Raw genomic sequence first — 14,606 nt, 5'->3', positions numbered from 1 at the left:
TTTATTTTCTTCTGAACATTACTAATGCTATGCACGTATATGCAGCTCTACTAAGTTGTGCCCATCTCTCTGCTCAGCTGCCAGCTGCCAACTGCCCGGTCCTTCTTTTTCCCCAATAGCTTCCATTTCCTTCTAACTTCTTCTTTCTGCTCTCTCTCTCCCACTTTATTTTCTCTTCATACTCTCTCTCTCTCTTCCTAGTCGCCTCTCTTCCTCCGCCACATCCCTTTTCCTCTACCTCCATTTCTGCCCCGCGTCTATCTTCTTCAACGTCATCTCGATATCAGCGGGACAAGCAGACCTGGCTCTTCTTTAAAGTCAAATCTTCTTGAAAGCCTTTCAAATACTGCTCTAGAGCTACTCGATGGTGAGCATTGATTACCCAGATCTTCCTTTTGTTCACAAAGTAACACCTTCTCAGCAATGGCCGAGATAAACTGGAGCGCATTCAATCGGGTAGTATCGATCAGGGGATCGATAATCATCACACATTCGGACATTGAGATTGCAGAAAGTATTGCATTTTCGCCTGACGGAAAGACCGCATTTGACAGAGAAGGGCAAGCTACTTGTCCGTGGGAGATAAGAACTGTTGTTAAGAGAGCCACAAAGGGATATGACAATGAATTCTTCAGCTCAAATGCGTCAAATGCAGTCACATCAAAGAAAAACTTCAGCCCGACAGATAATACATTTCCCAAGTACGTTGTCATCGGCTATTCGCGCACTGGAGATGGTCCTGTCTATATGAAGTGCCCCCGAGCAACAAACCCGCCGAAAGATAGCTCTACCAGATCTCGGGCTGCTGGAGACGCGCCAAGGGATAAAAACTCTTTGAATGGCAATGAATTTCGCCTACTGCGTAAGGGCGGGAAAGTTCATGTCGATGCCATCATCCCTCACATATTAATCACAATCCCGGATAACTTGATAGCCTTGAAACAAGCTACTTGGACACCTGGTGTAGATGTTACATCAACCAGAATCAGTGAGAGTTACCAAGGCACGCAAGCAGAGCTCTTGGACACCATTCAGCAACAAGCCTATCGCTTGGAACATGGAACAGCCCTTCGACCGATCGCTATGTACCAGGCGATCTCTCTCAGCCCAGCTATATCTTCGGGGGGCGAGGACCCCATTCAAGAAGATTTCATCCCTCGTTGGGATATTTTACTTCGAGACAGTGGAGATACGCGAGGATTCAAGTTGCGACTTCATCTTGTTTTACTTAAGAATTACGATCCAAAGCTCATTCGAATGCTGGAAGGGTTCGCTTTGAGTCACCCTCATGACATTCTTCCTATACCACTTTTACTCCAGGCATCCGAGGTATACAATGATATTATGGCGTCTGAAAACCGACAGATAGAAGAGGTTTTTGATCAAGGAGACTCAACAAAATACCCTCTTCCAATATGCGAATTCTCCCGTTTTGCTGTCTACTTCGGTCACTATCTTCGTCACACAGAATACAACGGATTAAGCGATTACATTCATCCGTTTAGATTTATTTCAAGGATGTCTGAAAAGGACTTAAACCCTTCCGAAAGGCTTATGGACCCCATGATGCATATTCAAAACTTGGACTTTAATATTGTTAGAGAGCTTTTATCGGAGAGCACTGCAAAAATTCCCTCAATCCCTGTGGATTATAAAATCCGAGTGTTCCCATTCATGATGCCTGGGACAAAGCTGCCGCCTTTACAGTTTCGCGCAAACGAGACGCAGCCGATTACCGTGCCAGATGAAGTAGCCATAGAGTTGAGCGGCATCGGATCAATATATTCCTTTGGCCAGCCTTCCTATGCGCCCACATCTGAGTCACAAGTACGAATCGCTATTCCACGTCCTATCGCCATGAGTATGTTTCACAAAGAGCCCTCAGATCAGCGCCCCCTCCAGTCAACAGAAAACGAATCCATCGTACAGGACAAGGTCAGTATGTGTAACCCAGAAGGTGATGGAGTCACCTTCCTGGGCGCTGCCGACGAGCTACTTCAAAATAATTGCTGCGGCCCGGTGTGGAAGATCAATTCGGACCGAGTGAATGAGGATGCCTTCAAAGCCCCAGTGGACACAAACGACCATTTCTCCGCCTTACCCGACAGCACCCCCCCAAATGACATCTTGCTAGATCTGACGGATGAGCAAATTATCACTGATACGGAATTTTGGGCAAACGCCGATTCACAGTCGCCTGACGCTGCTTTACCTGACAACTCAACCATAGATGATGCTACGAACAATGCATATTTGCTTAATGATTCCAGCATGCTTGACATCTCAGATGATAAAAGCACCAGTCATGATTCTCAAACAGACGACGATGCAGACGGAGACAGAGACCATGATATGCACGACGATAGGGACGATGACCAGCGCGACCAAAACCACGATGGCAAGGGCCACGACATGGAGGGTGACAATGGAGAGAAAGCTGCCAGCACCAAGGCTAAACCTGGCGAACCTATGCATATCGACTTTAGTTTTGAAGCCCGCGAAAAGGGAAAGCTTTTACTACACTCTACTTCTTCAAACGCTTCGAGTAGCTCTGAAAATATGACGGATGCTCCTCCCTACCACGCTACATTGCACAACGAGCTCACCAGTGCAAATGACACTGAAGAGTCGGGAATAAGGGATGGCGCTCAAAGCCTTAAGTCAAGTGATCTGCTCATGGCAGACAGCACCTTGTCTGCTCATTATAAGCCGGATCCCGATACTTCTGAAACGACCCAGGGAGAAGACCCTTTGTCTCAAGATGTCGTAAATGAACCTACGCCTCACTCGCCTACGCCATCGTCAGATTTCAGACTAACAAATTACCATAAAATAAGCTACAATCCAATACACCCTGATGAAATATCCTATTTTGGCAAGATGGGAGATATGTTCAGAAACATGGGATCCTTAGATACTTATTGTGAGCGCAGCAGAGCAATTGCGCGTCGCACAATGGCATATCCTGATTGGCCACCCAATATGTACCAATGTGTCAACAGCTGCGGTGTCACTTATACACCCAGATTCGATCCCGCGAGCCCCTATCTATCAGAACTTGAATACGAGTGCTTATTGGACATGCTTATGACACCTATTAAGCATTCCATCTGGAAACAGACGGCAGTCCAGCTTCAAAGTCGCTATCCACTTGAGCGTCCACCTTCACTCACGGATGCTCTTCGAATTCTAAACGAAAGCCTTAAGGTAGCTCAAATTGACGAGAGGAATATCAAAAGCCTAGTTTCCGCAGACACCTGGAAGAACGCCAACACTCTTACTTTCTTTTCATGGCTACCATCAAGTGCTTGCAGAATGATTGGCCACCACGTTGAGGATGATGGAAAGATTGCTCTCCAGACGCTAAAAGAGGTAACGACAGACGTGTTTCAATGGACCAACCAGATAGTGATTATGGGTTTTTCGTTCTTCGCGAAAGAATGTAAAGTCGACGAACAAGCCAAGCGGTTTTTTGATATGTACATCCAATACATGGCAGCGCATGCCCGATTGCATTTGGATATTGAGGACCTGATGCAGCATATACAACGGAGGATCAGTAACCTTCCATCTTAGATATAAGGCCATAACAAGGGAACCACTGCAAAGGGATGCTTATTGAAAAGGCTTCTTGAGATTGCTGTACTTAAGATGGTGAATAATTAGGAGATCGAGTTTCGAAAGCATAAGCAGATAGTGACTATAATTTCAATGGGTAAAAGCTTGCAATTTTGACAATTAGAACGGAAAAATTGAGTTAATCGTCGATTAATATACGGTGAGCGTTAGTTGCTCCTGTATTTTCTCTTTCTACATTACTTAGGTTGAACTTTAAGCCTTTCGGTACCGGCGTCTATTTTAAAAAATTCCATGTCCTTTCCAGTCGTTGCTCTTTGCCCAGTATTTTCCTAATATGAACACATTATGTACCATAGCTTCATATTAAACAATCCAACCTTGGCGTAGTCTTTGCGGTGACACTCAAATGAAGCATTATTAAGGCCTCGGACACTAAGCAATACCAGACCCAGAAGGCGAGAAAGACATTGAATCATCAGGCGGCGAAGGTGAGTCAGACATTGAGTCATCGGCAGCCGAAGGTGGGAAAGGCATTGAATCGGACATGCTTCCATTTCCATCTGCAGTTGCTTCATGTATAGCATATTCTTCTCGATACTCCGGGCCAAATGAAAGATTGCTAAACTCTTCGAAGGTTATCAATCTGGGACCGTTCGGATTGATAGATTCGAGATCGACACGATAAGCATCGACTTCCTCATTATCGGCTTCCTCATTCGTTTCGGGCACAGAATAGCCACGGTCGTCAAACATTTGGTCAAAGGTTGCGAAGTCTGTCAAAGGGGGACCGGCATTGCGAGGGGATTCGTCAAACATCATTTCTTCAATGGCTTCTAACTCTTCCAAAGTGGGACGCGAAGTGGGATCGAAATTGCGAGGGGAGTCGTCAAACATTTGGTCAATGGTTGCGAAGTTTGTCAAAGCGGGACCGGCATTGCGAATGAGGTCTTGAAACATCATTTCTTCAATGGCTTCTAACTCTTCCTGAGTGAGATGCGAAGTGGGACCGAAATTGCGAATGTCGTCATCTATGGTTTCTTCAATGGCTTCGAAGTCTTCCAAAGTGAGACTCAAAGGGTGATTGGGTAGAAGAGGACTGTCTGGAGGGAAATATTCCCGATGTAGTTGTTGCTCCAGTCTTCGTTGCTCAAGCTCTCGATCTGGATCAGAAGATGGGTCGATGTCAATCTCCCACTTCAGATAGTTGGCATGAGCGACTTCGTGGTTAAAGCACATGGTGTCTGGATGTTGTCTTGGCGAATAGACAAAATGATTGAAAAACAGAATCTCAAAGTCGTGAAAGGGGAAATTTTGGACTTGGAAGCAGAAAACTACCAAAACATGTCAGACAGAGCGAACAAGGCTGCGACACAAGAAGCTGTGAGACGTACAAATCTGGTTATTGCGTGCAAGAGTAGCGCAATGCAATCAAGACAAGCCGCTTCAGTGAGAAGTAAAAATTTGATGAAGACTCGATAGTCGAACGATTGGCACGATAGAAGGAGAGGTGGATAATGCGGGAGGAGAATTTTTGTTGGCGGACCCAAGATGAAATATCCCAGTGGCTGACCAGACCTGACAGCTGTGAGAAAGCTGCAGCGCCAGATGTTCCAGCTCCCCACTAAGACAAAAGCTTCTTTTGTTGAACAAAACAATCGTTAAAATACATGAGTACAATATGAATACTTGAAGAAGAAATGTATTCAACATGTGGCAACGCGTAACGAGTGTGAGGATGGATCATGTAGTGAAAGCAAAGCATGAAGGATGGCGCTATAGAGAATTAAACGGTAGATTAATCAGGATTCACTTCTCCAATTAGCACTACCCAGATCGACCAACTTCGTCTACTTGGATTATCCGCAAATCCGTTCAACAATGGCTATCTTCATTGATCAGAGCTTCTTGGTGTATCAAGAGCAGCTAACTATTCAAAGTCAGCCGTTATAAACACAACCATATATACTACTGAAAGCAGGGGTCTCACAAACAAGGAATTCAAGGAATTGGGAGTCGGGTTTGAAGGTGTATGTATATTCCAGGTTCTCTCTCCCCCACACGAGAGATAGGTGTAGGATATATACTAGGGGGGGTGTACCACCTCCCCATTTCGCCTTATTCAACCGGAAGTCGGACCATCACCGCTCACCCAGAGTGACCCAACAGGATCGTCTAAAGGAAACAAAGGGAATAAAATAAAAATCCTTCCCCAGCTCATTCTCTGTTTTAAAATGTTCTTCCCCCACCGGTCCATGCTCTCTATTCCAGATGATCCCACAGGTAGTTATAACCATACAAACTCCCCAGGATTGATCCTCCCCCCAAAAATAATAGAGGACCTCCGTTTCCTGCAGATTGTAATATAAAGCCGCCTCTATGCCAGAAGAGACCCCTATGCTTCAGCAAGAGTTAAAAAAGGAAGTGCCGTATAGCTCAGAGAGACCCAGCTCGTCGAGCTGGGAAAGTGAATAAAGTAAAGTCCTTTGGAATAAGGATAAAGAAAGAAAAGAGACTTAGGAAATAAAAAGATTGAAGAGGAAGAGAACAAATGCCGTCTCGATTTAGGTCCCAAACTCACCAATCAACCTAGGGCAAAACAAATTAAAAGGAAAAAAAACAGGAGAAAAGAGAAAGATAACTCGCGAGCGACTCCCAGGCATCTAGTATCGAGTTCGTCAGGGTCTACAGGGGAATCTCGCCTTGACCTCAGCCGCTCTTTGTTCCGCCTCCAAGACATCAAAGTCACTAAAAAGAGCGGAATATTCGTTCGATTGGGAAGTAAGTGAGGGTACCTGCTTCTGGGTGCGTTTCGAGCTGGTGGTGGGATTTTGAAAGATATTGCGAATATGCGTAACCGCCTCTGCCCAAGTATGGTCCATAACGATGGCAGATTGTTCGATGGGGTTGGCTCCAAAAGGGTTACGGGAGACCCGTTCTCTTTCCATCCCGTTCGTCACGCCTCGCCGATCTTATGGAGCGGGTATTTCCAACCCAAGGGAGTCTGTGGTGGTCTATTGATTATCGTTCTCAGGTCTCGTTGAGTGGCGTATGTCGGGTTGAGTAGTCTCATCGCGGGTGGTCCCCGATGCGAAGAGTGCGGATCGGGGGGTCTCTCGGGTCAATGCCCTGGAGGTCATCAATGCCGCCCGGGCATCAGATCCTTCGGGTCTCGTGATGGGTATAGTACGTCCACTGCTATATTTAATCTTCACGAGCTTAACGAGAGTAGCGTACTTCTCTCTCGTTGTAGCGCTGGTATCCCAGATGTGAAGGGACCGAGGCGCGGTCGCCTTCGTTGGAGTTCTTCGGGATGTGGTCCTACTGACGGCGATCGCTTTAAGGCTGTAGGCTCAGTGGCCGGGGGAGGTATCGTTCCATCGTCAGTGTCATCTTCGCTGGTCAAATCACCGACCACTCGTTGCTCGGCGAGCTGCTCCCTATGGTTGGTCCCTGTATCTCTTCCTTGACAACTTCCGTCGACGTTTGGGGGGTTCCAGTCGCCGGTTTCTCAGGGCGGGAAGCGTCGTCGGTCGGTGATTAGACACTAGGGTTCGCGGGATTAGCATGAGCGCCGGGCGGAGGACTTTGGGGGCGGAGAGGTTCAGTGGTGGTGCTTGTCGATCGGAGTCTCCAGGACCAATCTCATCATCCAGCGAAGGACTCACCAGGGACCTAGTTCCATCTTCCGTACCTAGGTAGCCAGGCTCTCGGGGGGGAGGTTCATCACCAAGGGCTCATTTCAAGTGGAAGCTCCTTCAATGCGTTCGTTCTCGCGATTGTTTCTCGGTACTAAATGGAGGACCGTCAGCTGCCATACTCACGCCACAAGGCCCCTCTCAGTCCGGAAAGTCGGCCGTGGTCCCAGCTGGCCAGATGGCCCCCCATCTATGCCGCACAGACCTCAGACCCTCAGCCGTCCTTTAAGACCGGCTTATTCTCAACAAAGGCCTTCGCAGAGTCCAAGTACCTAGGCAGAAACTCCATCACCTCCCTGTCTGCCAGGTACACCGTTCGCTGCACGAATCTCTTCAGCGCGTCTTCGTGGGTGTTAAGAGGTACTCGTAACCCGCGGTATAAGGGAGACCCCCCACCCCCCAAATTTACAACCAGATATGAAGCTCGGCCAGCTTGTTGGGAGACTTTATATGCTCCTCTCCACCTGGTTTGTAGCTTCGGTGGCTTCCCTCCCTGGACTATCATCACCTAATCTGCCTTACGCAAGGAAGACTCTCTTGGCTGGTCGTGGCGATCCTTTTTTATTTGCGACTGGGCCAACGTGCGGCTGTTCATCTCGTCCGGTATCACAATGGTCCCAAGAACGCTCCCCATTATCTTCGTCGTCTCGGGAATCAGAGATTCTTTCGTTAGCTGCGTAGTCCATACTTAGGGAGAACATGGTCCCATACGTCTTCTTCATATTAGGCTCCGCCGTCAAGCGTGGAGCGTGCGACACCAGCCATAGGCCAGGTACCAACAGGCATTGTGAAAAAGGTACATATGCTTTCAAAATCCAATGGGTCTGTTCCAAAATCAAGCAGTTTACCGACATGCAGTGATCTTAGTGGTGAAACTAGTTTCCCGACTGAACATATCCATACCTTCCATCTCCATCAGGACGCATCTGATCGACAGAGGTCATCATGGATAGGCAGGTAGCAGCCCTTGGTGTGGCCCGACACGGATGAAGCCAGCAGACTTCCGGCTGTCGAGTGACGTTCAAGTTCATCTATTAATCGTTGTTGGAGAATATGGACTAATGAGCATTAGTTTTCCCACTGAGACACTCGACCCTCTGCCGCCAAGATTCTGCCGATACAGCGCCTGAGACAGTCGTCATACTCCAACAAGGCTCGCCGCCGCTAGTTCCTGAAGTCGCTTTGGCAGAGGCAGTCAGCGAGCGGATCGAAGCAAACGACAGCGACTCCAAACCAGCTGAGCAGATCAAGTCTGCTAAAAACCAGGGTGATAGCTTCCCGACTGCATCCGACGAAGAAAAAAGTTCTAAGAAGGATGCAAGACCATTATTGGCTCGCCAATTCTTTAGAGGAGATGATCCAGTTGAAGATTCTAGTAGTTATACCGCAAATTGAGTTTGTCTTCTACCGGTATTATTCTTGATCAGGTGTGGTCAAATTGGTCTAATCGAAGCTGACTTACTTTGGTGTGCCGTCTTGAGCAGCCACTATGGCAGGAGGCAGCTGTGTTGTCCCTTGGAGCTTCCGACTAGCAGGATCTATTCCCACCCATATATTTCGACAGCAACACTTTTCCACCATTGAGAAGAGTATTAATTTTATCCTGCCAATTTCCCTGCGACGTCTCGGAGACACGTCGCGCAGAGCAAGTATGAGGGATGGGGGCGCGTAATATCTCTCTTCCTATAACCCGGTTGGCCCACGGGTTGCTCACCTTAGCTTGTAGTGCTTAAGCAGCAAGCATTGAATGGGGTAGCTTGACTACTGGCTGAGGCTTTGGTAACAACACATGTGGACGTGAAATATCTCCTTCGTATACCGGGTAGCGTTCTATAGTTGCCGGGGGGGAGATAGTAAAGATGGTCGGATAGGCTCAACTATGCGTGTCTCAGTGCGAACATCTCGAGCAGGGAAGAACCGAGAGGGCCGCGACTGGGGAGTCCACACATCAACCGTGTTAGAACTTTGTGAATGATGATGGTTAAGCTCACGTCAGGCATCCATAAGGCAAATGACTTTTCAAGGAGGTTCGACGTGAGTAAAAGCTCTGACTATTCCTGCAGTCTTCTTGCTGCTTGACAACTCTCTTCCATTGAAAAGCTCAATGTGACTGTGAGGACGCAAGCATCTCTTTTCTTTTTGTGACAGTGTCGGGCATATTAAATAAGTTGTCGTAAATGTGAGGACACTGGAATCTTCTTTTCCTTCCCCGGCGATATCGGGTATCTTGCTAGACGGCCTTTATTCTATTAAATAAGTGACCCTGACCGTGAGGAAACTGGATGTCTCTTCTTGTTGTGGCGGTGTCATCGTGTCTGTGAGGACACTGGAATGTCTATTCTTTCCGTGGCAGTGTCTGGAATCCTGCTGCTTGACAACGTTTCTTTATCGGATAACTCATCGTGACCGTGGGAATTCTGGATTCATCCATCCTCCACACCTTATTATGTGATTTTTGGCGTGAGAATGCTGGAATACCCTCCCTTCTCATCCTTGTACCGGGCAACAGGCCGTATGGTGATGGTCTCAAGTTCCCGGACCCCTCCGTAATCAGGATACTGAGTTTTCAATGTGTATGCTAACAGCTGGCCTTGACTAAACGCATCAAGAGTTATTGATCGATTCACTCTTGCTTAGATGGTCAGAATATTTACCTATAGGCAAAGTAGAAATTTCTGCCAATTATTTCTGCGTGTGGCCCCATGAAGCAAAGGCAAGCGTATATCCGTGTACGGTTGCCGATACTATTGACTCGCGAGATACTTCACATTAGGCTCTACATTATTGAGTCGGATTTTAGCGCGAGATGCCTTGCTCAGAGCCGTACCGAATCTTCCCAGTGATATTTCCGAATCTGTTGTAAACTGTGCGCAGGGATCAACAATAATATCCCCATTTCCAAGAGGGTTATGAGGAACTCGGTTGATTAGGCTTCAGGGTGTTGAGAAAAGGTGCTATAGGTTTAAGAGGAGATGGAGTAGATTTGGCGATATCCGCTGAGATCAGAGCAGACTAGAATATTAAAGCAGAAACAGCAAGTGGACACATCTCTATTGAGATCTTACACGAGATCTCCCATACACTAGCCGATCAAGATATTAGATGTTCACCCAGGACTTCGAGCAAGGATCCAAGGATTAACTAATGCTTCGTAAAGCAGAGTCTAATACTCAACTGATGCCGTTGGGACATGGTTTGAGATTTCAGTTGATGGCTTCGTGCGTATAAACTGGAGAATTTGCTCGGCATCTTCGATCCAGAATTAGAAAGTCCAACTGTATCTGCGGACCAGGAGTTAAAATCACGCTGTCCTTTTCCAAAATCTGGTCTTGGGACTGCTGCAGCGCCGACTCCCGTGCCTCAGCCTCCTACCCCATCTCCTGTATTAAGCTGTTTGCCGCGGCGATTTGCATCTACAAGTCGTTGGCTTTTTTATCTGCTCTTCTCGCGGCTTCGTCTTTGGCGTTAGTGAGGTCCTCTACTTGCTCCTGCGCAAGACGGGCCTCGTCCTCGGCAGCTCGAATTTTGGACTCGAGCGCTTGCTCTTCATTTTCTGCGGTCTCCTTTAACTCCTCCATTTCCCGCCTAATCGACTCCATTTTGGTGTCCGCCTTGGCCTTTTCTGCTTCGACCGATTGGCGTTGCTAGGCCTCTTCCTGTTCTCGCCGTCGGGCTTGCTCCATCTTGTTGCTTTGCTGAGACAGCGCAATGTCCTTTTCTTGTAACGGAGAGAAATAAGTAAAAGAGCACTAGATAAACTCTTTGAATTGGTGTGGTAATGGATTCATCGAGCGGACGGTCTTTCCAGAGCCTTATTGTAGCATGTTTGACGCTGTGGTTCACGGATTGATTCGTATGCGCAATATGAATTGATTGTATCGCTCTAAGTTGCCCGGGAGTTTGAACTTTTGAATTGGGTGCGAGGATTGATATCCGGAGAGCTCAATGTTCTTCTATAATGCGTTGCAATTGTGCGGTATTGAACGGGGTTGGGATTTACTATCCTCATAATTTAGTATTCTTTTCATTATATGATGGATCGCCAAGAGTGAATGAGTTGACATACCAAATTCGCTTACCACCGCCTTAGACAACGTCAATCGTGTCGATCTCGAAAAATGAGGGCCGCTGTCAACATGTTTGTCGCCATATGAACAGGTGATGCCCCAGCTGTAATCATGATCGCTGAAGTGGAGTGTTCTTTTGTTATGGATCCGATTCGTTCGAGGCCTCGGAAATAACGTCGCCATTGTCGATTGTAGAGCCACTAAGGGCAAAGGTAAGACACCTGTTCTGATCTTCGACGGAACTAGGCCAAGGGAATGTAGGGTATAGGCCATATGTTCAACATCTTGGCTAGTCGGGGGTCGCCGGTGAGACGAGACGCGGTATCCTGAAATGCCTGATCGCAAAGAGAGTGGAAAGGAACGTCGGGCGGACATTAACCGCCCCAATGTAGATACAGGCGTTGCCATCCCAGTAGAAGCGGTGTCGGCCATGGCCGTTTAGTCCAAGTCAGAGCGTTTGACCCAACCTGCTCTTGATCTCTACCTTCGATGACCGGTCTGCTCGCGATCGCAGACAACGCCAAGGCTGCTGGTGGTCGCGTGTGTGGGCTTCGTGAGCAGGTTGCTCACTGTGGTGTGCTCGTAGAGTAGGCGCAAACAATGCCGAGAAGGTGAGAGGAGGGGGTTAGGAGATGGATTGCATAGCTCAGAAAGCAAAACGTAAGCAGCCCACTGAAGTTGATGTGCAAGAAAAGTACAAGTTGGTTTGAAACTATCTACCTAGTAGCTATCAAGCGGAGAGTATGTAGTTCCGATTCCGCTGATTCACTCAAGCTGGGTGCTTGCCTCTATGATCTATTCACTCAAGTCGGATATCTGGCTCATCTACAAAATACCGTAAAGAGAGAGAAGGTTCCAGAGTCTCAGCCAACAACTGACCATCGAGACCGCCGCAGACCACATGCAACGCATTGTTCACCAAATATTATTAAAGATCACTGCAACTGCAGTCAATGTCCCTGAAGGGAGCACCACAGAGGTCGCCGCAGACCACATGCAACGCATTGTTCACCAAATATTACAAGAGATCACTGCAACTGCAGTCAATCTTCCTGATGAGGTCACCATGGAGGCTACCGCAGACCACATGCAGTACATTGTTCACCAAATATTATTAGAGATTACTGCAACTGCAGTTAATGACCCTGAAAGGGATGTTGCAGAGATCGAATCGATGACAATCGCTAATTAGATGGCCTAATACTACTCCGCAGATAATCACTAGTCATATATACCTAGTAGTTATAGTAGCAAATCCCAAGGATATGTAAATATAATAGCGGATACTAAAGAAATATAAATATAGTAGGTGATACTACAGAAATATAAAGATAGTAGCAGATATTAAAGAAATATAGCTTAGTAGCAGATACTTAAAGAAGAGGCATACGAATTAACGCGTGGATGTTCAAAATCTTTTCAGTCTCGGTTTTGCTGTCCTCCGCTTCCCTGTGCTCTTGGACACCCGGCGCCTTGATCGATCTTACCCTGGCGCGACACGGCATGCGTCTCCAGCTCCTTGATATGGGTAGTGGTATACTGAGCTTGCTTGGCTTTTCGGCAATTTCTTGGAGATCTTGCAATGTTGCGCTTGAAGTCGAGACATCGTTGCTCCGACGCTGAGACTATGGCTGAACTGTGCCTTTCTATTGATACGGACGAGGCCCTGATCTTATCCTGACGCGACACGGCATGCGTCTCCAGCTCCTATCCGCAGTGGTGTACTTGATGCGCTTGCTTGGCTTTTCGGCAATTTCTTGGAGATTTTGCAACGTTGCGCTTGAAATAGAGACATTGTTGCTCCGACGCTGCGCTTTCTTTTGATGCGAATGAGGCCCTGATCTCATCCTGGCGCGACACGGCATGCGTCTCCAGCTCCTTGATATCCGCAGTGGTGTTCTTGATGCGCTTGCTTGGCTTTTCGGCAATTTCTTGGAGATCTTGTAACGTCGCACTTGAAATAGAGACATCGTTGCTTGCGACGCTGATATCATGCCTGTGCTGTACCCTTCTTTTGATGCGGACGAGCAGTCGGAGAAGATCAACGAGTCCGCCTTCTAATTCGTCAAATTCAGTCTCGGATTCCATGAATCCCTGGGCCATCCAATTGGCGATCGCTGTCGATTGAATTGAAAGGAAACGAGAGAGAGGCTTGTTGCTGACTGACTGGCTGTTGATTGTTATGATGATAGGACTAAGTGTGGCGGCGACCTTTAATAGGTACGAGGAAGTGTTGGGTGGTTCATTTAGTGGTCGCCAGCGCCCCACTGTAATAGCGACCGCCGGTTTCCTTCAAGGTCCAGCTTAGGTTCCAATTTCCTTTTCCAAACTCTTCAGTCCTAACTTTTCAAGTGCTCATGACATGCTCTAATCGCGCCGATCCCCCATCCATACTTTGGCGCCCAATATCTTTGCCCACAAACTGCCTCTGTCTTTCGAAATCGGAACACATCGATCCCATACACACTCGGAATTTGCTTATCTCAGCGATGAAGCTGTCCGGGCAAACCAGAATAGCCTCCGAAAAATCAGCAATAGGCTCCCTTTCATGCTGTTCAGCGACCAAATTTAAATAATAAAGGGGCACTACAAGGTGAGACGCTACTCTTCTTAGTTCGACTCTCGATATTCCAGGCCACGGCTATGATCTCGTTTCTAATAGTTTCTCAGGTCTACTACTCACGACCCTGTACGTAATATAATGGCACCTCTCGCGTATCTTCACGATTATTGGCGATAGCGCCATCCGACTACATGACCGATTTTCTATCCACGAAACGATCTATTCATCACAGACGGGTCGCAAAATCACCTCTTCCAACATTCGTATCAACAGTCTAAAGTCTGCTATCGAATTACAAGGGCGTGGGAAATTCACCATGACGACACAATATTAACGGATGGCCTTGTGCGTCTAGGTTGGCATGTCTTACGCAACCGAGGGCCTAAAGAAGCAGAGCTGGACTTTGATCAGAGAGACGCCGAAGAAGAAAAATTCCTCAAAACAGGAGCATGGTCTGCGTTACCTCAGAGCAACCGAGGGGTGGAAAGTCTTCGAAAAAGTCTTAGATTAGCCTTACTCAAGCAGATCAAGAGCAGTCTGCCTAAGCTCATCAGAGACATTGATGGCAATCTGCAGAATCGCCAAAGACGTCTCGCAAAGCTGGGAACAACGAGGGCCACTTCCGACGAGATGCGTGATTATCTTCTTAGCACATCAATGGCTTTTCACAAACTGGCAGAGCATTTCGCAAAGCTGGGAACA

The 14,606-nt window shown here is 47.4% G+C and overlaps 4 protein-coding genes across 4 annotated transcripts; 1 reads left to right on the top strand and 3 right to left on the bottom strand.

The window, feature by feature from the left end:
* Nucleotides 1–423: 423 nt before the first annotated feature.
* Nucleotides 424–3,716, top strand: V8C40DRAFT_279094 (uncharacterized protein; the record flags this gene model as incomplete). Its single annotated transcript, XM_083221166.1, has 1 exon — nucleotides 424–3,716. One exon carries the CDS (start codon nucleotides 424–426, stop codon nucleotides 3,574–3,576), a length of 3,153 nt encoding a protein of 1,050 aa, XP_083078805.1. The 3' UTR covers nucleotides 3,577–3,716.
* A 47-nt stretch (nucleotides 3,717–3,763) lies between these two features.
* V8C40DRAFT_4780 (uncharacterized protein) lies at nucleotides 3,764–5,264 on the bottom strand. Its single transcript, XM_083223017.1, has 2 exons — nucleotides 4,971–5,264; nucleotides 3,764–4,910 (listed from the first exon to the last, which is right to left on the bottom strand). Exon 2 carries the CDS (start codon nucleotides 4,813–4,815, stop codon nucleotides 4,012–4,014), a length of 804 nt encoding a protein of 267 aa, XP_083078804.1. The 5' UTR covers nucleotides 4,816–4,910; nucleotides 4,971–5,264; the 3' UTR covers nucleotides 3,764–4,011.
* Nucleotides 5,265–7,410: 2,146 nt separating this feature from the next.
* V8C40DRAFT_229276 (uncharacterized protein) lies at nucleotides 7,411–8,003 on the bottom strand. Its single transcript, XM_083212444.1, has one exon. It carries the CDS (start codon nucleotides 7,777–7,779, stop codon nucleotides 7,489–7,491), a length of 291 nt encoding a protein of 96 aa, XP_083078803.1. The 5' UTR covers nucleotides 7,780–8,003; the 3' UTR covers nucleotides 7,411–7,488.
* A 4,817-nt stretch (nucleotides 8,004–12,820) lies between these two features.
* V8C40DRAFT_229269 (uncharacterized protein) lies at nucleotides 12,821–13,539 on the bottom strand. The gene has a single exon (XM_083212443.1). It carries the CDS (start codon nucleotides 13,442–13,444, stop codon nucleotides 13,049–13,051), a length of 396 nt encoding a protein of 131 aa, XP_083078802.1. The 5' UTR covers nucleotides 13,445–13,539; the 3' UTR covers nucleotides 12,821–13,048.
* Between the last annotated feature and the right edge of the window lie 1,067 nt (nucleotides 13,540–14,606).

Source organism: Trichoderma camerunense (genome assembly GCF_050948025.1).
Source record: "Trichoderma camerunense strain CBS 138272 chromosome Unknown V8C40scaffold_1, whole genome shotgun sequence".
NCBI lineage: Eukaryota > Fungi > Ascomycota > Sordariomycetes > Hypocreales > Hypocreaceae > Trichoderma > Trichoderma camerunense.
Note: the sequence above shows the minus strand (reverse complement) of the source record. Positions and strands in the feature narration are given on the sequence as shown.

Bases quoted from the DNA above. Each gene is read 5' to 3' on its own strand.
- V8C40DRAFT_4780 (XM_083223017.1), bottom strand. From the start codon at position 4,815: ATGTGCTTTAACCACGAAGTCGCTCATGCCAACTATCTGAAGTGGGAG.
- V8C40DRAFT_229276 (XM_083212444.1), bottom strand. From the start codon at position 7,779: ATGATAGTCCAGGGAGGGAAGCCACCGAAGCTACAAACCAGGTGGAGA.
- V8C40DRAFT_229269 (XM_083212443.1), bottom strand. From the start codon at position 13,444: ATGGCCCAGGGATTCATGGAATCCGAGACTGAATTTGACGAATTAGAA.